At 36.0% G+C, this 23824-nt stretch overlaps 1 protein-coding gene across 1 annotated transcript in view; it reads right to left on the reverse strand.

The window, feature by feature from the left end:
* Positions 1–2526: 2526 nt before the first annotated feature.
* LOC122397358 (MOXD1 homolog 1) overlaps positions 2527–23824 on the reverse strand; it is a 75321-nt gene continuing 54023 nt past the window's right edge. Inside the window, exons 3-10 of the mRNA XM_043396481.1 lie at positions 22199–22372; positions 22027–22110; positions 10871–11060; positions 10531–10796; positions 4393–4811; positions 3536–3735; positions 2874–3004; positions 2527–2801 (exon numbers count right to left, since the gene is read on the reverse strand). Coding sequence (XP_043252416.1) covers positions 2643–2801; positions 2874–3004; positions 3536–3735; positions 4393–4811; positions 10531–10796; positions 10871–11060; positions 22027–22110; positions 22199–22372 — 1623 coding nt within the window. The 3' untranslated portion in view covers positions 2527–2642. The remainder of the gene's footprint in view (positions 2802–2873; positions 3005–3535; positions 3736–4392; positions 4812–10530; positions 10797–10870; positions 11061–22026; positions 22111–22198; positions 22373–23824) is intronic.

Below are 23824 nucleotides of genomic sequence, written 5' to 3' on the forward strand. Positions count from 1 at the left end.
GTGACATAACAACTTCACAGAAGGAGGCCACCACTTGCCAGGTTTTCTCGCTGGCCACCATCTTTCCCACTATGGTAGCCAGCGAGAGATTTCTTCCCACTTCCTGCTCCAGAACACGGCGCTCATCTACCCACGCTGGGCAGACTTCCAGCGTGTGCTGCGCCGTGTCCTGGGGTCCTCCACAATGGTGGCACACCGCCGTCGCCTCCTTCCCGATTCGACACAGGTACTCACCAAAGCAACCATGCCCGGTGAGTACCTGTGTCATCCTGTAGGACAGCCTACCCGGTTTGTCCTGCCACTCTTGCCAATGTGGCAGGACTGCACCAACGGACCGTTGCGTGGCTCCAGCCGGAATCATTTGCTGGAACCACATAAATACAACGGTCCGTTGGGCATGGCGCCTCGTCTCCTCGACCGCTTGCCTCCTTTCCTCTGGCGGTCTCCCAGCCTCCTGGAGCTCCCTGGAGTGACGGTACACTTGCCGGTTTCTCCAAGCGAGGAGCTCCAGGGGCGGAAGACACGCCAGGGTAGTCGCCGCCTCGTGGGAGATGGTGCGATACCCTCTAATCACCCGGATGGCCAGCCGACGGTTGACGCGGCGCAGCATCTCCGTACTGCGCCGGCTGGCATCCAGGTCTGGGGCCCATACTGGGGCCCCGTAGAGGGCAATTGACCGCACCACCTCCACGTAGAGGCGGCGGACTCCAACATCGGGCCCCCCGATATTCGGGAGAAGGCGGCCTAGAGCGGCAGCTGCCCTCTCCACCCGGGGGGCCAAGCGGTCGAAATGCTCGACGAAGCGCCACCGAGACCTAATTCAGACCTAACCCAGACCTAACCCAGATTTAATTCAGACCTAACCCAGACCTAACCCAGACTTAATTCAGACCTAACCCAGACCTAACCCAGACCTAACCCAGACTTAATTCAGACTTATTCCAGACCTAACCCAGACTTAATTCAGACCTAATCCAGACCTAACCCAGACTTAATTCAGACTTATTCCAGACCTAACCCAGACCAATTCATCGCTGATAACGGGGGTTAGGTCTGGGTTAGGTTTGGGTTAGGTCTGGGTTAGGTCTGGGTTAAGTCTGGGTTAGGTCTGGGTTAGGTCTGGAATAAGTCTGGGTTAGGTCTGGGTTAGGTCTGGAATAAGTCTGGGTTAGGTCTGGGTTAGGTCTGGAATAAGTCTGGGTTAGGTCTGGGTTAGGTCTGGAATAAGTCTGGGTTAGGTCTGGGTTAGGTCTGGAATAAGTCTGGGTTAGGTCTGGGTTAGGTCTGGAATAAGTCTGGGTTAGGTCTGGGTTAGGTCTGGGTTAGGTCTGGAATAAGTCTGAATTATGTCTGGGTTAGGTCTGGGTTAGGTCTTAATTTACTCTTAAAAAGACGAGTTTGCTAATTAGAAAATCTAATTTTTCTTGCAGACCTAACCCAGACCTAACCCAGACCTAATTCAGACCTAACCCAGACCTAACCCAGATTTAATTCAGACCTAACCCAGACCTAACCCCGACTTAATTCAGACCTAACCCAGACCTAACCCAGACTTAATTCAGACTTATTCCAGACCTAACCCAGACTTAATTCAGACCTAATCCAGACCTAACCCAGACTTAATTCAGACTTATTCCAGACCTAACCCAGACTTAGTTCAGACTTATTCCTAACCTAACCCAGACCTAACCCAGACTCAATTCAAACCTTACCCAGACCTAACCCAGACTTATTCCAGACCTAACCCAGACCTAACCCAGACTTAATTCAGACCTAACCCAGACCTAACCCAGACTTATTCCAGACCTAACCGTGGCAGTCAAAGTGTTAATTATGTTACAGTACTTGTATTGGTGTTTGGAAAAATAAGGCCAAAGCAGAGAGAAACTTGCAATTATTAAGTAAACGACATAGCAAGTAGTATAAATGATGTCATATTTGCATTTGTTATAGAACAAGATCAATATAAATTTTACATTATTGACTTATCGAACATGCCTCGTAACTACATCAGAGTCAGGATGAGGTTAGAAACTTGGACGGATTGAAAGTGTTTCGATTGTTTCAAATGGTTTGAGGTAGTCCAAGCAGCTCGAACAGTGGTCTTCGCAAACTCTTAACAATTTTTCAAAATTACTGCCGTTTGAACTTTTGGTGACAGTTCATACAGCGATGACTTCTGAACGATTCGTTTAGTAATTACTATTTCGCTGCCCATTACAAATTGAACGCAGTCTGTGGGATGAGAAACGCTGTCATAGATTACTCAATAAAATGATCATCGATCAACAATCACTTGCATCGAGTACAGTTTTTACAGACTGGTTTATTTTTTATACAAAATCCATATAAAATACGAGGTTTGGGGCTCCGTAGCACGTGCACCTTATAAATACGTTATTATTTACATTGCATTATATTATATTATATTATATTATATTATATGTATATTTATATATATAAATCGTGTTTTTGGGCCGTCAAAATTTTTCGAAAATCTTGCCGCCTCCTGCTTGTGGGGTAAAGTAGTCCGTTCATTGTGAATTCATCTTCTCAGTCTGTTTCAAACAGCCGCATAATTCTCAAGACAAGTATGTTAAATAATTACTGTACAGTGTTTATTTCGTAAGTCATCGTGACTTTTACGTAACGAAGATAATCGCGATCGCGATCGTCAAGAATGCCGTGAGATCCGCGAACGAGATTCTCGTCGAACCGGATGGAATTCCGATCTCCTTGCACGTCGTCTCGTTCACTTCCGGCAGAGCCGTGTAATTCGGGAACGTCTGAATATCCGCTGGCTGCGAATAAAAATACCAATCAGGTTAGATCAGACACAGCGATTGCATAGAATCGTTCAAAGTTCAATTTACCAGGGCTAATTTGTCGTCCCTTTTCCTGCAGAAGGTCATATGCCTTCCGTGATAAAGGCTCCACTCAATGGACCTCGAAAGAAGCTCTTCGGTCCAAGGTAACGCCAATATATGTTCCGCCAGGGTTCGACCTGTTCGAACGATCATAACTTGATAATAATTTCAATCGACTACGTGTTTGTATTTATTCAACCGGATACAAAACTAAATTCTTAAAATTGATGATTAAGATAAATGTGAATTTGAGAGGACGAAGAAAGTCTTTGTTACGAAAGAAGTTCTTCGGTCCAAGGTAATGCCAATATATGTTCCGCCAGGGTTCGACCTGTTCGAACGATCATAACTTGATAATAATTTCAATCGACTACGTGTTTGTATTTATTCAACCGGATACAAAACTAAATTCTTAAAATTGACGATTAAGATAAATGTGAATTTGAGAGGACGAAGAAAGTCTTTGTTACGAAAGAAGTTCTTCGGTCCAAGGTAATGCCAATATATGTTCCGCCAGGGTTCGACCTGTTCGAACGATCATAACTTGATAATAATTTCAATCGACTACGTGTTTGTATTTATTCAACCGGATACAAAACTAAATTCTTAAAATTGACGATTAAGATAAATGTGAATTCGAAAGGATAAAGAAAGTCTTCGTTACTTGCCTCTGAACTCTTCAGGTTCTTCGATGACGAGTCGAGTGAAAACATTATCATTTTCGTGTTCCACCGTGTAGTCCCTCATCGCTCTCAATGCTGACTTTGCTTCTTTGAGAAGATCCTCGTCAACTTCTTCGCTAGGCCTTGTCGCAGAGTAAATTGGCAATTGTTGCTGGCCAGTCGATGCTATCGTTGGAGCATCCGTTCTGAAACAGCCACATATATCAGTTCATTAATTGTATTAATCATTTGATACGATTGTATTGATCAACGTACTATAGTGTCACCTTTTTCCTAAAATACAGAGTGTTCCGTAGCATGTAGGAATCGCTTCAGTAATTTCAATAATTGATTTCGCATGAAAAGTAACAATAAAAAATACGCATGCAAACATATCTTCTGTTTTGACCCTGTCTTCGAATCGCAATGTGTTTTATGTTGGAATAATTCTTTCGTTAGATGAAAATAGTCGAGTTATCACATCTAACTTTTTAAAAACAGAACACGATATCAGACGGTGAATTTTATATTCTAATTCTGTAAACGCTTACTCTCGCAAGGATTTTTATGCGAATAACCTCACAAATAAAATTTAGTTTTTCACTGGCTCTACGGAAACCTGTAAATATTCTATTAGATTTGTTTTGTGACTGTTAATGGAAGGTTTATATTTGCTTATTTCGTATACTGTTTATATTACTTCTATCAGATTTGCAATTGTGCATTACTTGCCCGTTACTTTGATTAAAAAAGAGAACTCGTTATAATTCGCAAAGAAAATTCAATATATGTTTGATATTATCGCTGAAGTTGTTCTCAGATGCTACGGGATGTCTTGTATTGTAAATGTACGAATCCCTCACCTGGTAGTTAGGAACAATTTCTCCAAGTGATCCATGGTGACGCCCTTGAAGCTATATACACCGAGAGTTTTGAATAGATCCTTTACAGGTGTCATGCTGTAGCAGGTTGCCAGAGGCGTTCTTGGATAATGCACAACGAAAGCTAGGCACATCTCTTGCGACGCAGCGTATCCTCCTAAAGTTGGTTTCGTCCTGTCCAAGGTACCGTAGACGCACTCTGCAACTAACTCATCGCCCGGAAGGATCTTCACTTCCTTCTCGAGTGTGTGAGCCTGTTGGTACTCGAAGTCGAAGTGATTGTCCTGGACAATTCGGGGCAATTCCTGGCCCTGACGTATGTGCTTCAGGCTCAAACGACGACCAGCCAGATGGGAGTGCAACGCCACGGAAACCACATTTATTCCAGTTTCAGGGAACATCTACGAGAAGAACATTTTACAGTTCAAAAAGATTCATCGAACGACAACTTTCAGATGTCATAATCAACATACTTCGTATTCACTTATTCGAATTACGTAACATTTGTATTGAGTAATGCATTGCAAATCACCATTGGAGAGATACACAGTTGCTCAATGCTCGTTGATATTATTAAAATGTTCAACTCGAACAATGTTTCGACCAACAGAATTTGCAATTTACTGTTTAGTGAAAAGCTTCGAAGCTATTGATAAGAATCCCAATTTATCGATTTTACAACATTCTCAAACATTTGACATTTCGCAGACTTCTGCGTAAATTCTGATTTTATTAACACTTTACCGACCGGTAGCGGTTGATTAATCGGCTATCGGTCGGTAAGCGTTGGTCGGTAAAACAGTTGATTGATAGGCTCTCAGCCGGTAAGCGTTGGTCGGTAAAACAGTCAATTAATAGGCTATCGGTCGGTAATGTGTTAAAAAAATTAACCTCAACGACGAAGTTCATTTTTGGATGGATGACTTGTACTCATCAAACATTACTGTGTGGTGTGATTGGTTGGTGGAGTTATGTTTTGATTTGCCCGAAATGTAGTTTTAACAAAACGTTAAAAACAATTTTATTTTATGAAAAATAAAAACCAACGTCCCTTTTGAATTTTTCAAGCAAAATGGGGTAGCAATGTTGCTTGGAAATTTTGTAAAATTTAATTTCTGGACCAGCAAAAGGATATTTTTTGTTGCTGGAAATTGATCAAATCTAATTTTTGGTCAATCAACAGAAAATTCGTGAATTTTTTTTTTGTTGGAAATTTAATGAAATTTAATTTTTGAACAAGTAAAAGAACTTTTTGTTGCTGGAAATTTAGTGAAATTCTATTTTTTGGAGAAGCAAAAGGTTATGTTTTGCGAATTTATTGTTGCTGGAAATTTGGACAAATTTAATTTTTGCAAAAACAAAAGAACGTGTCTTGTGAATTTTTTGTTGCTGGAAATTTAATGAAATCTATTTTTTGAATAAGCAAAAGGATATGTTTTGCGAATTTATTGTTGCTGGAAATGTAGTCAAATCTAATTTTTGCAAGGACGAAAGAAAAGGGTTTGTGAATTTTTTGTTGCTGGAAATTTAGTGAAATATCTTTTTTGGACATGCAAAAGGATATGCTTTGCGAATTTATTGTTGCTGGAAATTAGTCAAATCTAATTTTTGGACAATCACGGAATGTGTTTCTTGAATTTTTTGTTGCTGGAAAATTAATGAAATCTAATTATAGGACAATCGATAGAATGTGTTTTGTAAATTTTTAGTTGCTGGTAATTTAGTAAAATCTAATTTTTGAACAAGCAACAGAATGTATTTTGTGAATTTTTTGTTGCTGGAAACATGCTACACTTCTGCTGAAACTATTGCTTCATTCAGATTAACACATTACCGACCGATAGCCCATTAATCGACTTTTTTACCGGCCAACACTTACCGACCGATAGCGTATTAATCAACTTCTTTACCGACCAACGCTTACCGACCGATAGCCGATTAATCAACCGCTACCGGTCGGTAAAGTGTAAAAATTCAATGAAAAGATTATTTCGAGGAATGTAGCTGTCAACTGTTTGCCAATATCTTGCAATTTGACGCCATAAGACAAATTTTTTACAAATAATGTATATGTATCGTGATAATTAAAAAACTACAAGAAGTACAATCATCATTATACGTGGGCTGATTATGCTTAAAGTTTAATCAGATCGTGAAATGAGAACGTAAAACTAAAATGTAAAGTTTCATTGAATTCATTCAAACTTTTAGACGTAATCATGTTAACACTGTACCGACCGGTAACGGTTGATAAATCGGCTATCGGTCGGTAAGCGTTGGCCGGTAAAACAGTTGATTGATAGGCTCTCAGCCGTGTAAGCGTTGGTCGGTAAAACAGTCAATTAATAGGCTATCGGTCGGTAATGTGTTAAAAAAATTAACCTCAACGACGAAGTTCATTTTTGGATGGATGACTTGTACTCATCAAACATTACTGTGTGGTGTGATTGGTTGGTGGAGTTATGTTTTGATTTGCCCGAAATGTAGTTTTAACAAAACGTTAAAAACAATTTTATTTTATGAAAAATAAAAACCAACGTCCCTTTTGAATTTTTCAAGCAAAATGGGGCAGCAATGTTGCTTGGAAATTTTGTAAAACTTAATTTTTGCACCAGCAAAAGGATATTTTTTGTTGCTGGAAATTGATCAAATCTAATTTTTGGTCAATCAACAGAAAATTCGTGAATTTTTTTTTTTGTTGGAAATTCAATGAAATTTAATTTTTGAACAAGTAAAAGAACTTTTTGTTGCTGGAAATTTAGTGAAATTCTATTTTTTGGAGAAGCAAAAGGTTATGTTTTGCGAATTTATTGTTGCTGAAAATTTGGACAAATTTAATTTTTGCAAAAACAAAAGAACGTGTCTTGTGAATTTTTTGTTGCTGGAAATTTAATGAAATCTATTTTTTGAATAAGCAAAAGGATATGTTTTGCGAATTTATTGTTGCTGGAAATGTAGTCAAATCTAATTTTTGCAAGGACGAAAGAAAAGGGTTTGTGAATTTTTTGTTGCTGGAAATTTAGTGAAATATCTTTTTTGGACATGCAAAAGGATATGCTTTGCGAATTTATTGTTGCTGGAAATTAGTCAAATCTAATTTTTGGACAATCACGGAATGTGTTTCTTGAATTTTTTGTTGCTGGAAAATTAATGAAATCTAATTATAGGACAATCGATAGAATGTGTTTTGTAAATTTTTAGTTGCTGGTAATTTAGTAAAATCTAATTTTTGAACAAGCAACAGAATGTATTTTGTGAATTTTTTGTTGCTGGAAACATGCTACACTTCTGCTGAAACTATTGCTTCATTCAGATTAACACATTACCGACCGATAGCCCATTAATCGACTTTTTTACCGGCCAACACTTACCGACCGATAGCGTATTAATCAACTTCTTTACCGACCAACGCTTACCGACCGATAGCCGATTAATCAACCGCTACCGGTCGGTAAAGTGTTAAAATTCAATGAAAAGATTATTTCGGGGAATGTAGCTGTCAAGTGTTTGCCAATATCTTGCAATTTGACGCCATAAGACAAATTTTTTACAAATAATGTATATGTATCGTGATAATTAAAAAACTACAAGAAGTACAATCATCATTATACGTGGGCTGATTATGCTCAAAGTTTAATCAGATCGTGAAATGAGAACGTAAAACTAAAATGTAAAGTTTCATTGAATTCATTCAAACTTTTAGACGTAATCATGTTAACACTTTACCGACCGGTAACGGTTGATAAATCGGCTATCGGTCGGTAAGCGTTGGCCGGTAAAACAGTTGATTGATAGGCTCTCAGCCGTGTAAGCGTTGGTCGGTAAAACAGTCAATTAATAGGCTATCGGTCGGTAATGTGTTAAAAAAATTAACCTCAACGACGAAGTTCATTTTTGGATGGATGACTTGTACTCATCAAACATTACTGTGTGGTGTGATTGGTTGGTGGAGTTATGTTTTGATTTGCCCGAAATGTAGTTTTAACAAAACGTTAAAAACAATTTTATTTTATGAAAAATAAAAACCAACGTCCCTTTTGAATTTTTCAAGCAAAATGGGGTAGCAATGTTGCTTGGAAATTTTGTAAAATTTAATTTCTGGACCAGCAAAAGGATATTTTTTGTTGCTGGAAATTGATCAAATCTAATTTTTGGTCAATCAACAGAAAATTCGTGAATTTTTTTTTTGTTGGAAATTTAATGAAATTTAATTTTTGAACAAGTAAAAGAACTTTTTGTTGCTGGAAATTTAGTGAAATTCTATTTTTTGGAGAAGCAAAAGGTTATGTTTTGCGAATTTATTGTTGCTGGAAATTTGGACAAATTTAATTTTTGCAAAAACAAAAGAACGTGTCTTATGAATTTTTTGTTGCTGGAAATTTAATGAAATCTATTTTTTGAATAAGCAAAAGGATATGTTTTGCGAATTTATTGTTGCTGGAAATGTAGTCAAATCTAATTTTTGCAAGGACGAAAGAAAAGGGTTTGTGAATTTTTTGTTGCTGGAAATTTAGTGAAATATCTTTTTTGGACATGCAAAAGGATATGCTTTGCGAATTTATTGTTGCTGGAAATTAGTCAAATCTAATTTTTGGACAATCACGGAATGTGTTTCTTGAATTTTTTGTTGCTGGAAAATTAATGAAATCTAATTATAGGACAATCGATAGAATGTGTTTTGTAAATTTTTAGTTGCTGGTAATTTAGTAAAATCTAATTTTTGAACAAGCAACAGAATGTATTTTGTGAATTTTTTGTTGCTGGAAACATGCTACACTTCTGCTGAAACTATTGCTTCATTCAGATTAACACATTACCGACCGATAGCCCATTAATCGACTTTTTTACCGGCCAACACTTACCGACCGATAGCGTATTAATCAACTGTTTTACCGACCAACGCTTACCGACCGATAGCCGATTAATCAACCGCTACCGGTCGGTAAAGTGTTAAAATTCAATGAAAAGATTATTTCGAGGAATGTAGCTGTCAACTGTTTGCCAATATCTTGCAATTTGATGCCATAAGACAAACTTTTTACAAATAATGTATATGTATCGGGATAAATAAAAAACTACAAGAGGCACAATCATCATTATACGTGGGCTGATTATGCTCAAAGTTTAATCAGATCGTGAAATGAGAACGTAAAACTAAAATGTAAAGTTTCATTGAATTCATTCAAACTTTTAGACGTAATCATGTTAACACTTTACCGACCGGTAACGGTTGATTAATCGGCTATCGGTCGGTAAGCGTTGGTAGGTAAAACAGTTGATTGATAGGCTCTCAGCCGGTAAGCGTTGGTCCGTAAAACAGTCAATTAATAGGCTATCGGTCGGTAATGTGTTAATAGTGTGTAGCCCTGTGGAAAAAGATGGAAAAGGAAAGGAATGGATATTTTCAAAAAAATCAATCTTTTTTATTTCATTTTTTGAAAATATATATACTTAAGAATATTCTTTTAAATTTTGCCTGATAAATGTCAAGTATTATTGTAGGTTTACAGGATTATTATAGGATTCACCGGATTTCCAATGTTACCAACAGTACTTATTGGGAAACTCAACGGTAAAAAAACTATGACCTAATAGAATAATTGTTAGTGTTGCGACGCAACAAACTAAAATTCAAAGCAAACTAATGTATTTTGAAGGATGTTCGACAAATTTCTTTAACACTTATTTACACTTCAATTAAAGTATTGACTGTACAGATGGCGTGGTTGAGTTCTGAGTATTTCTTAAGCGTTGTTTGTTTGCTCGCTGACTGTTCTTGAGTTCTGCGTGATGGAATTGTGTTTGCTTGCTCGAGGATTCAGTTAAGGATGTAATCGATGGATGCGAGTTTTGGGGAAAGGTAAACCGTATGAATTTTGATCGTTACCCTCGTAACACAACCGATTGGGGGTGTGTTGGGGCGAGGCTTAGTTATTTAAACATTCTGAGTAATGTTGGGTAGCTAAACTGGCAGTTAATGGTTTATTGCAGTGACGTGCAGATGTTGAGATGTTCTGGTCTTCAAACTTTGTAATTGCAGAGCCTAAAACTGCTCTATCGCTGCGAGCATTTTGCAGCTACTTGCAATGGATCTTAATGTAGTTAGAGAACATAGTTTACCGTATTTGTGCAATGAGGTGTGCAGTATCCAGCCGTGGCGTACTCCCTCTGTCTCGGAGGTATCAGATGCAGAGGACTCACAGCGACGCCAGCGACAAGAATGCCCGCTTCTTCGGGACGATGTTTCGGTGTCAGGTGGAGTCTCACTCCGCTACTATCCATCACCTCCTTCATGCCCGGGTTGTTGTAATGTATCTCCAGCATATAATAAGAACCCTCGCTGTGTTCCGCGATGGGAATACCGACGTGTTCCGGGAGCCATTCTCCTGCAAATACGCATCACGCCGTGTAGTTCGCGCTCTCGCCGTCCGCGTCGCGCTTAGCGTTATTGCGAACTTACCCGTACTGCCGCGAGCCCAAGCCAGCACCGGCTGCAAACAGGACTCCCACTCTCGGGGCATCGTAAGACTGTAACAAGGCGCACCGACGATTCTAGCGTGACGTCCCAAAATTGGCAGAGTTGACGCGCACTCGTACAATATTATGTGGTGGACCAGGTCCTCGTTTGCCTTCTCCACCAACGGTGTATACTGAAACCAAAATTTTGTGAAAATATCTAGCTTTCGCTGGGTTGGTATGAATGATGAGTTGGTATGATTGGTGGGAAGAAAAAAAATGTGTGCGCGATTGGACAAAATAGAGAAGGGTTTTTGTAAGCGAGGTGCGATGTACCAATTACAATAAAGAAATCCAACAAATTTAGACAAAATTGAAATTATGATCGCCCATTACAGTATTTCCGGGTTTATTGTAACCTTCTTTCCTTCTAGTAATTGTAACGTTTTCGTCTCTTTCTCCAGACTACTTCCTCGAATCCAGTCGAGTCGACCATAAATTTATCAAAGCGATTTTTATTTTCCATGAAAATGGTATTAACAGACAGATGAGGTTCTTACGATAAAAATGACTCCAAACACGATCATATTCGGACAAAGTGCACACGTACTGCTATTTTAACACATTACCGACCGATAGCCTATTAATCAACTTCTTTACCGACCGATAGCGTATTAATCAACTACTTTACCGACCAACGCTTACCGACCGATAGGTCGTTAAAGTCGGTAAAGTACAAAATAAATTATAAACAGTCCGTACTAATTTTTTATATTTGTAATAATTTTCGTGTCAGGAAAATTATGCAACAACTGTAAACAGGCTTTCCTCGCCTTGTGATTTGCAAAATTTTGTAGAAGTTAGGCAAGTTTTAAGTATTAATAAATATAGGCAGCCCTCCTACAACACGGGATCCTGTAACACTGAATTTCTACAGCACTGGATAGCATGATTTTTGCTTAACACTTTACCGACCGACTAGCGTATTAATCAACTACTTTACCGACCAACGCTTACCGACCGATAGGTCGTTAAAGTCGGGTAAAGGTTAAGGTCGGTAAAGTGTTAATACAAATTTTCATTTCTTTCGTTTTCGGTTGGAATGTTGAATAATTCCGCTTGCACAGATAACTCGATATATGTGTATTTGGTTATCACACATAATACAAATAATAAGCATCAAATTTTTTAATTTTGTCTAAAAACCTACTCGGTACCTACTCGAATTTTTTTCTCGAAAGTGGGTAGGATTTCGAGGTTATGTCTATTCACCAAAAATGATTGCAATTGAGCCCCGCATCCAAAAATATTTTTTACTGAATGATTTGAAATTTTTTAATAACTTTTTAATTAATCCTCCGTGAAGAAATTGATAACAATTAATGAACACCCTGTATAGACGCAAACTCAAAACCGTTTACAGAATGTGATGTGAATTAAGATCTCATTGTTCCTGTGGCGCCATCATCGCCCTCTATTCGATTCATCGCGGATAACCATCTCGTAGAAATTCAATTCGCGGAAGAAAAAGCATCATGGCGCCGTATACCATTAGCGTACGTTATTTGATGGAATTTTCTTCTCAGGAGATACCTTCCCGATTCGATTGACAATCGGGGAACGTTTCGGACACGGAATGACATCATTCGGAGGCCCTTCTTTATTCTAATGACGTCTGTCTACACGTTGCCACGTCCGGCATGGATAACCGTGATTCGTGGAGCACATACGAATCAGGCCCAACCTCGCGGCATTCCTGCGCAGTGCGGCCAGATTTGGCATAATTTAGCGCATCGACGGCGAACGCTAGTAACGACAAACTTAGCTCGTAACAGAATGGCGGGGGAAAGCAGACACATGCTACTGCGCATGCGCATGTACCGTGAACTTCACACTTCGTGCAACTTCGGGGAATCACGAACGGTGAAGGAAAAAAAAAAAAAAAATAAAAATAAAAAATTTCGAAAATATTTATCAACGAAAATACACGTTTTAAAACCTTTTGATCATATTGTGACTATTAGAAACCAAAAAATTTGGTTATCTTGTCTATATATGTACGCAATACATACGTGTATATGTACGTATGTTATTAACATGATTGTGTCTAAACAGCTGAATCAACTTCAATAAAACTTTATATTTAAGTTGTACGCTCCAATTTCAAGGTTTGATTAGACTTTGATAGACTTCGATTAAACTTTGTATTTAAGTTGTACGCTCTAATTTCAAGGTTTGATTAGACTTTGATAGACTTCGATTAAACTTTGTATTTAAGTTGTACGCTCTAATTTCAAGGTTTGATTAGACTTTGGTAGACTTCGATTAAACTTTGTATTTAAGTTGTACGCTCTAATATCAAGGTTTGATTAGACTTTGATAGACTTCGATAAAACTTTGTATTTAAGTTGTACGCTCTAATTTCAAGGTTTGATTAGACTTTGATAGACTTCGATAAAACTTTGTATTTAAGTTGTACGCTCTAATTTCAAGGTTTGGTTAGACTTTGAGCAAAATCAGTTCATCGATAATGATGATTATACCTCTTGTAATTTTGTATTATATGTAGTTTTTCAATAACCATATCAATTTGTTGCGCAGAATCAAATATGTATATTTGACTTAACGAAATAAAAAAGTATTCTATATATTGAACCGCAGAGATGATTGTTGAAGTTTTCAAAGACATCGGGCAAGATCCTGATATTTTGAAACACATGTGCCGTTCAGTCGATGTTCTGTAGTTAATAATTCTTTTGTTTGAATCATATCTTCAAAAAATATTTGCTATTGAAGGTTATTACAGCGTGCTCGGTGCTAAGAGTGAATTTTCATTTTAATAAATTTTACTTGTTTTCAATTTCTAAATATTTATTTCTTAGATTAACTTTTGCGAGTGAGACTGCTTCGAGCAACATTATTCTAAAATATTTATGGTATTTTAACACATTACCGACCGATAGCCTATTAATCGACTGTTTTACCGACCAACGCTTACCGACTGATAGCCTATCAATCAACTGTTTTACCGGCCAACGCTTACCGACCGATAGCCGATTTATCAACCGTTACCGGTCGGTAAAGTGTTAACATGATTACGTCTAAAAGTTTGAATGAATTCAATGAAACTTTACATTTTAGTTTTACGTTCTCATTTCACGATCTGATTAAACTTTGAGCATAATCAGCCCACGTATAATGATGATTGTATTTCTTGTAGTTTTTTAATTATCACGATACATATACATTATTTGTAAAAAATTTGTCTTATGGCGTCAAATTGCAAGATATCGGCAAACACTTGACAGCTACATTCCTCGAAATAATCTTTTCATTGAATTTTAACACTTTACCGACCGGTAGCGGTTGATTAATCGGCTATCGGTCGGTAAGCGTTGGTCGGTAAAACAGTTGATTAATACGCTATCGGTCGGTAAGTGTTGGCCGGTAAAAAAGTCGATTAATGGGCTATCGGTCGGTAATGTGTTAATCTGAATGAAGCAATAGTTTCAGCAGAAGTGTAGCATGTTTCCAGCAACAAAAAATTCACAAAATACATTCTGTTGCTTGTTCAAAAATTAGATTTGACTAAATTACCAGCAACAAAAAATTTACAAAACACATATCTATCGATTGTCCTATAATTAGATTTCATTAAATTTCCAGCAACAAAAAATTCCAGAAACACATTCCGTGATTGTCCAAAAATTAGATTTGACTAATTTCCAGCAACAATAAATTCGCAAAGCATATCCTTTTGCATGTCCAAAAAAGATATTTCACTAAATTTCCAGCAACAAAAAATTCACAAACCCTGTTCTTTTGTCCTTGCAAAAATTAGATTTGACTACATTTCCAGCAACAATAAATTCGCAAAACATATCCTTTTGTTTATTCAAAAAATTGATTTCATTAAATTTCCAGCAACAAAAAATTCACAAGATACGTTCTTTTGTTTTTGCAAAAATTAAATTTGTCCAAATTTCCAGCAACAATAAATTCGCAAAACATAACCTTTTGCTTCTCCAAAAAATAGAATTTCACTAAATTTCCAGCAAACAAAAAGTTCTTTTACTTGTTCAAAAATTAAATTTCATTAAATTTCCAACAAAAAAAAAATTCACGAATTTTCTGTTGATTGACCAAAAATTAGATTTGATTAATTTCCAGCAACAAAAAATATCCCTTTGCTGGTCCAAAAATTAAATTTTACAAAATTTCCAAGCAACATTGCTTGCCCCATTTTGCTTGAAAAATTCAAAAGGGATGTTGGTTTTTATTTTTCACAAAATAAAATTGTTTTTAAAGTAACGCTTTAACGTTTTGTTAAAACTGCATTTTGGGCAAATCAAAATATAACTCCACGAACTAAACAATCACACCACACAGTAACATTTTACGAGTACAAGTCATCCATCCAAAAATGAACTTCGTCGTTGAGGTTAATTTTTTTTAATAAAATCAGAATTTACACAGAAATCTGCGAAATGGCAAATTTTTGAGAATGTTGTAAAATTGATGAATTAGGATTCTTGTCAATAGCTTCGAAGCTTTTCACTAAACAGTAAATTGTAAATTCTGTTGGTCGAAACGTTGTTCGAGTTGAACATGAAGTTGAGACTGCTTCGAGCAACATTATTCTAAAATATTTATGATATTTTAACACATTACCGACCGACAGCCTATTAATCGACTGTTTTACCGACCAACGCTTACCGGCTGAAAGCCTATCAATCAACTGTTTTACCGGCCAACGCTTACCGACCGATAGCCGATTTATCAACCGTTACCGGTCGGTAAAGTGTTAATGTGGCGTTTTTAAAGTGGGTTATGTTGATATGTAATGCATAAGATTTTGATTAATTTTGTCTTTTCTAGAAAAGATAGAGAAAAAGTTTACTCGATCTTAATCCTTCTTAAGATTCATATGAAACGTTTTAAAATTTTTTTATAAATAACGTATATGTATGCAAATGAAAAAGAAATTCCTCTGTTATTTCCATGCGATTTTGTATTCATATTTTGGGTATATGATGTATAAATCTGAAAACAGGAGAAAGCACATGCTTTATTCTAAATGTACCGAAATCTGCCATAATAGCCCATTGTGACCTAAAAGTTGCAAAACTGCTCTCACCTAATCTAGAAAAATTATTCGTTCGTATATGCCGGAGAAAAAATTCAAAGCAACTTATAACAATATTAGTTTGAACAGACATTTAAGATATGTGTTGACAATATACCAGCATTCTTTGCTGACGATATCACCATATATGTCCATTCTTTTGATACAATAGTAACAACGAAACAAATACAAACACACATCAATAGTTTGAAGAAATACTACGGCAAATGCAAAATAAACATAACTCTGGAACAGAATCATAATCTTTAGCAAAGAAAGCTCATAGTAATATATTTATCTCAACAGTTTATACAACGCCAGTAGAAATGTGTGAAATACTTTGGAGTTCGCCTTGATTCTAAACTAACCTACCAAAATTATATTACACGTGCACTCATAAAATCATATTCAGTTTTAAAGAAAGTATATTCGCTTATGGTTAAAAACCTAGTACAAATTAAAAACAAAAAATTTATGTAATACAGCCATTCGAAGATCAATATTGATGCATGTTGTTTTTGTTTGAGGCTTATACTAAATATAGATGGATACGCAAAAATAACAGACTGACACGAACCATCGCAACTACCATTAATATCAAATTATATAGATAAAATAGCTCAAGAGATTTAAACATCAAAATTGTACAATTGAAATAATGAAATGAGATCACGTAACGAACCATTTAGTCTTTCGTTATTCCATACTGAATTACGATACATTTCCCAATGCTTTGTCAAAACATGTTACCTATGTAAACTGTGAAAACATTACGATGAAGTGAGTTTAAGATTTATCAAAATTTTAACATCATTTCTTGAAAGAACGATCAAGTTCCAACCTTCATTAAGTTTCCTTTGACATTTTTTATTCTCTTGATGGGTGGAATACGATGCAATTATAAAAAAACTTTTATCTTCAAAACCTTAAAAAACTCAATCAAAGATAATTTTGTGGGTAGTTTTTTATCATGAGATAGATGTAGAATCACGCTACGGTGGTTGCGACATATAATTTTTATACACCCTGTACAAGTATACATAACATAGTTATGAGTAAAATGGTACCGAAATCAACATTTTCAATAAGTACAATTCTTAAAAATTGGTTCGTTTAACTAGAAGTAAAACTAGTTTTACTTTGTTAAATAGAACATATATAGTTTTGGATATCACGCTGTGATAATTTAAAAAAAAATAACATATTTTTGTCTACATTGTTGTTGAAAAGTGGAGTTCCTACGTGTTGGGCCTAAGTTCAAATCTGAGGCAAATGGACAATTTTTTTCAATTCTTTCTTACTTTTTATCAATGTTTTATGTGTAAAGATAAATAATGAAATGCACTTATTAGAATACTTATAAAAACTTTGTTCGTCGTAGTCATTCGTACAAGTATCGAATATATTTATTACAAAATAATGCTTGCGCAGTAAGAACGAGATTGAATTACCTTACATTGAAAAGTAAGACCAGAATAGCGATTATTAACTTGATTTGTATGTTTGGATGTAAACAAAAACAGTATAAATTTTGTTTAATGAATCGATAACCAAGGAACCATGTAGTTTTATTTGACAACGCAATAAATGGAAAGTCACTGTGCTTTTCTTATATTCTTTTTGTGTAACATTGTCATTATTTTGTAATAAAAACTTTTATAAGTATTTTAGTAGAGATATTTTATTTGTAATATCCATTATGTATTTTTATATGTTAAAAATTGATGAAAAATAGAAAAAGTCATCGCCATTTGCCTTGGATTCGAATCTGGGCCCAATAGCGTAGGAAGTCTGACTCATTGTTAGGTTAGGTGATCATCTCGAACAAAATCGTATTTATGGAATGATGAATCTTTAATTGCAAATATTTGATAAACTACAGGGTAATAGTGGTCCATATAACCACATATAGTTTCGTAAAAGGAGGACCAAAAATATCAGTCTGCAAGATTTTTACCAAATCGATATTCCCAAGGCCTTTTATTTATAATATCCATTATGTATTTTTATATGTTAAAAATTGATGAAAAATAGAAAAAGTCATCGCCATTTGCCTTGGATTCGAATTTGGGCCCACAGCATAGGAAGTCTGACTCATTGTTAGGTTAGGTGATCATCTCGAACAAAATCGTATTTATGGAATGATGAATCTTTAATTGCAAATATTTGATAAACTACAGGGTAATAGTGGCCCATATAACCACATATAGTTTCGTAAAAGGAGGACCAAAAATATCAGTCTGCAAGATTTTTACCAAATCGATATTCCCAAGGCCTTTTATTTATAATATCCATTATGTATTTTTATATGTTAAAAATTGATGAAAAATAGAAAAAGTCATCTCCGTTTGCCTTGGATTCGAATCTGGGCCCAATAGCGTAGTAAGTCTGACTCATTGTTAGGTTAGGTGATCATGTCGAACAAAATCGTATTTATGGAATGATGAATCTTTAATTGCAAATATTTGATAAACTACAGGGTAATAGTGGCCCATATAACCACATATAGTTTCGTAAAAGGAGGACCAAAAATATCACTCTGCAAGATTTTTACCAAATCGATATTCCCAAGGCCTTTTATTTATAATATCCATTATGTATTTTTATATGTTAAAAATTGATGAAAAATAGAAAAAGTCATCGCCATTTGCCTTGGATTCGAATCTGGGCCCAATAGCGTAGGAAGTCTGACTCATTGTTAGGTTAGGTGATCATCTTGAACAAAATCGTATTTATGGAATGATGAATCTTTAATAGCAAATATTTGATAAACTACAGGGTAATAGTGGTCCATATAACCACATATAGTTTCGTAAAAGGAGGACCAAAAATATCACTCTGCAAAATTTTTACTAAATCGATATTCCCAAGGCCTTTTATTTGTAATATCCATTATGTATTTTTATATGTTAAAAATTGATGAAAAATAGAAAAAGTCATCGCCATTTGCCTTGGATTCGAATCTGGGCCCAATAGCGTAGGAAGTCTGACTCATTGTTAGGTTAGGTGATCATCTCGAACAAAATCGTATTTATGGAATGATGAATCTTTAATTGCAAATATTTGATAAACTACAGGGTAATAGTGGCCCATATAACCACATATAGTTTCGTAAAAGGAGGACCAAAAATATCAGTCTGCAAAATTTTTACTAAATCGATATTCCCAAGGCCTTTTATTTATAATATCCATTATGTATTTTTATATGTTAAAAATTGATGAAAAATAGAAAAAGTCATCTCCGTTTGCCTTGGATTCGAATCTGGGCCCAATAGCGTAGGAAGTCTGACTCATTGTTAGGTTAGGTGATCATCTCGAACAAAATCGTATTTATGGAATGATGAATCTTTAATAGCAAATATTTGATAAACTACAGGGTAATAGTGGTCCATATAACCACATATAGTTTCATAAAAGGAGGACCAAAAATATCAGTCTGCAAAATTTTTACTAAATCGATATTCCCAAGGCCTTTTATTTATAATATCCATTATGTATTTTTATATGTTAAAAATTGATGAAAAATAGAAAAAGTCATCGCCATTTGCCTTGGATTCGAATTTGGGCCCACAGCATAGGAAGTCTGACTCATTGTTAGGTTAGGTGATCATCTCGAACAAAATCGTATTTATGGAATGATGAATCTTTAATTGCAAATATTTGATAAACTACAGGGTAATAGTGGCCCATATAACCACATATAGTTTCGTAAAAGGAGGACCAAAAATATCACTCTGCAAGATTTTTACCAAATCGATATTCCCAAGGCCTTTTATTTATAATATCCATTATGTATTTTTATATGTTAAAAATTGATGAAAAATAGAAAAAGTCATCGCCATTTGCCTTGGATTCGAATTTGGGCCCACAGCATAGGAAGTCTGACTCATTGTTAGGTTAGGTGATCATCTCGAACAAAATCGTATTTATGGAATGATGAATCTTTAATTGCAAATATTTGATAAACTACAGGGTAATAGTGGTCCATATAACCACATATAGTTTCGTAAAAGGAGGACCAAAAATATCAGTCTGCAAAATTTTTACTAAATCGATATTCCCAAGGCCTTTTATTTATAATATCCATTATGTATTTTTATATGTTAAAAATTGATGAAAAATAGAAAAAGTCATCGCCATTTGCCTTGGATTCGAATCTGGGCCCAATAGCGTAGGAAGTCTGACTCATTGTTAGGTTAGGTGATCATCTCGAACAAAATCGTATTTATGGAATGATGAATCTTTAATTGCAAATATTTGATAAACTACAGGGTAATAGTGGTCCATATAACCACATATAGTTTCGTAAAAGGAGGACCAAAAATATCAGTCTGCAAAATTTTTACCAAATCGATATTCCCAAGGCCTTGCAATCTCTTTGTAAGTATTATTCCAAGAACCGTAGACCTTAGGAGAATTTTAATCGGTTCGAATGCTATTCAAAGCCATAGAATCTTTGAAAAGGACTCGATACGTGAAAGGATCGAGTAAGAAAGACCTCCCGTCGGTTGCACCGTCGAGGGGAATTCTTTAATGCCGCCTTGGCTGTCACAGAGGGCGCGACAGTATTCAATGAAAGTACCGAATGGACTGAAATAGCGGGGGACTTCCGTTCGTGAATCTTCTTCTCCTAACCGAGTCGATTCTTTCTCACGATAGACCTTAATACTAGGTTTACGGACAGTCATTGCGCATATTTTTATTGCAATTCGCTGTGTTAACAGTTACATTAAAATGCAATTTTTCTTTTGATCAGAGTGTATATTCTTATCATTACATCAATTAAATCAAACATAAATTGCTAACAAATAATATTTATGAGTTCTGTAACGTTAGATTTAGAATCTTAATGCGTCAAATTTACGTATTCCGTAAATCTAGTGTTAAATACCTCGATGGGACCGAAACCAGTTTGCGTTTCGCACCAGATTTGTTAATTTACGACAAAGACGCCGCACAGCGGGCCAGATAAAAAATTCTAGTGACATTTTAGTGACATTTTAGTGACATTTTAGTGTAACTTTTGAACCATTAAAGATATAGTGCGGTTTGCACAGAAAAATATTACGAAATTCTCACGCTTTAATAATGTATAGAATATTTTGTAATTACTCTTACTAGGTCTAATTAATTTTATATTTATGTTTATTTCATTGGTCTTTGCAATGTTTTGAATGTAATTGTAACTCACACAAATGTAACAAAATAAACCAGAAGTGTATTCCTTATTTTCTTAGATAATTTCTATTGGAAAACAATTAGTTTTTGGATTATGTAGAAATATAAAATTCAATATTATTAAACACTGTAACAAAATGGCCGAACGTTTGAAGTCCCGCCCTTACTGAATTTTTTTCTCGAAAATGCGTAAGATTTCGGGGGTATGTCTGTTCACCAAAAACAATCGTAATTGACCCCCGCAATCGACAATAATTTTTCCAGAACGATTTGAAATTTTTTTCTTTTCGTTGAAAAATTTAAGCATTTAATTGGATTTTCGGTAAGGAATTTTTTTCTCTAAATTGCATAAGATTTCGAGGGTATGCGTAATGACCAGAAATGATTGTAATTAACCCCCGCAACCAAATATAATTTTTCCAGAATTATTTGAAATTTTTCAAATTTCTCGAAAAATTTGTCCACCTGTTCGAATTTTTTTCTCGAAAGTGGATAGGATTTCGAGAGTATGCGTAATGACCAGAAATGATTGCAATCGACCCCCGCAAACGAATATAATTTTTCCAGAATGATTTGAAATTTTTCAATTTTGTCGAAAAATTTGTCCACCTGTTCGAATTTTTTTCTCGAAAGTGGATAGGATTTCGAGGGTATGCGTAATGACCAGAAATGATTGCAATCGACCCCCGCAACAGAAAATAATTTTTCCAGAATGATTTGAAATTTTTCAATTTTGTCGAAAAATTTGTCCACCTGTTCGAATTTTTTTCTCGAAAGTGGATAGGAATTTCGAGGGTATGTCTATTCACCAAAAGTAATTGTAATCGACCCCCGCAACAGAAAATAATTTTTCTTACCCCGATCATGTGGTGTTTCTCTTTGTAGGGCGCCTTGAAGATCTTGCACCAGTAAGTCGTGTCCGCGTTCTGCGACACCGGGGGCTACACACGTGAAAACAGAATGTAATCAATCACGACAAATAACGGGGATCATTTGGAAAAATAATCCGTATACTCGGGTAGAACCTACTTGATGCAATTTTACGTCCCAGTGTTTTATATCCTGCGTGTATCGCGGCGGTGAATGGGGCGCGGCAGTTTTTAGCCTCAAGGCTCTGCCACCGCGCTTGTCCCCGGGCCAAATCGCAGTGTTTAGTTCGGGATCGGTCTGGTGCAACGCCCAGAGGACTCTGATGGTGTCTCCCTGGAACAACAAACGATATTTCCGGTGTAGCGTGTCGCGTTACTTTTTTTTTTTTAACGAACGTTTATTGTGCCAAGAAAACAGTTATAAATATATATACAAAGGGGTACAATAAACCTAAACGTACAAACGGCTAACTTATAACCAGGACTACGATTTAGACTAATGGCTCGACATAGAGCTCGCGTAATCTTAACATTAAATAATGTCCGTCGCACTTAATGCTACTTTCAGGATATTTTTAAGAACAGTTCCTTATACCAGGGGCAAAATTTAATATTTTGTATATGTAAGGATCACTTTCTAATTCAGCTGGGTGGAATAAATGCTAACACATGTGGATGTAGTTTCACAACTGAATCCACAAAATTGTCGATCTTCAGTCTCTTTATTATTTAACCTTTCATACACTGCTCTCCTCTACACTTATTCTCGAGCGTTCTCCTAACCTCACCTCACCCGTCGCTGCGCATCAGTCGCTCCCCTCCGTCTTCCCATGTGACTCCCGTCACATGGTCAGTTTGGCGGGACCGTTCAAACTTACATATAGAAAAATGGCACCAAAAAAAACTATACAAAGCGAAATTTAATCCAGTTACATCCAGAGGGGGAGAATGTTTACGATTAAATAAAAGATGATATACTTGAGATACTGGGGATCATTTAAGTTCCCTGCAACCACCAGTACTTGCCAATGTTGAGTCTATTGTTTATCTTTTTCGTCGATGCTTGAGAGTCTGTAGTGGTTGACGTATGTTCGCGTTATCTTGTGATAAGTTTCTGTCGTAGAGTATTGTCTTGTCGTTTTTGTTTCGTCATATATTAGTGTTATATTAGTGGGATGTTGTCTTTATTCTGTATACAGGGTGTTCGGCCACCTCTAGCAAAAATTTTAATGAGCGATAGTAGAGGCCAAAATAAGACGAAAATCAAGAATACCAATTTGTTGATGGAAGCTTCGTTAAAAAGTTATTAACGTTTAAAGCGCCGGCCTTACTGAATTTTTTTCTCGAAAATGCTCAAGATTTCAGGGGTATGTATATTCACCAAAAATGACTGTAATCGAACCCTACAACCGAAAATAATTTTTCCACAACGATTTGCAATTTTTTAATTTTCTCGAACAATTTCACACCTTCTCTATTTTTTTTCTCGAATGCGGGCAGGATTTCGTGGGTATGTCTAATGACAAAAACTGATTGTAATTGACCCCCGCAACCGAAAATATTTTTTTCAGAATCTTTGAAGTTTTTTAATATCCTCGAAAAATTTAGGCACCCTACCCCTGTCGATTTTCCTTGTTTTTAATTTTTATTAATTTTGTTTGACGCCCTATAGAAAAGTTATCTAATACTTTATCGTAGATACGCATGAACTCTACTTTAGAAAAAAGTTTCATTTAAAGATATCCACCCTTGTAGGAATTATGGCAGTTTGAATATTGGACCATTT

This window comes from Colletes gigas, unplaced genomic scaffold, assembly GCF_013123115.1.
Source record: "Colletes gigas isolate AHSC1104 unplaced genomic scaffold, ASM1312311v1 Colletes_gigas_Sc00009, whole genome shotgun sequence".
Taxonomy (NCBI): Eukaryota; Metazoa; Arthropoda; class Insecta; order Hymenoptera; family Colletidae; genus Colletes; species Colletes gigas.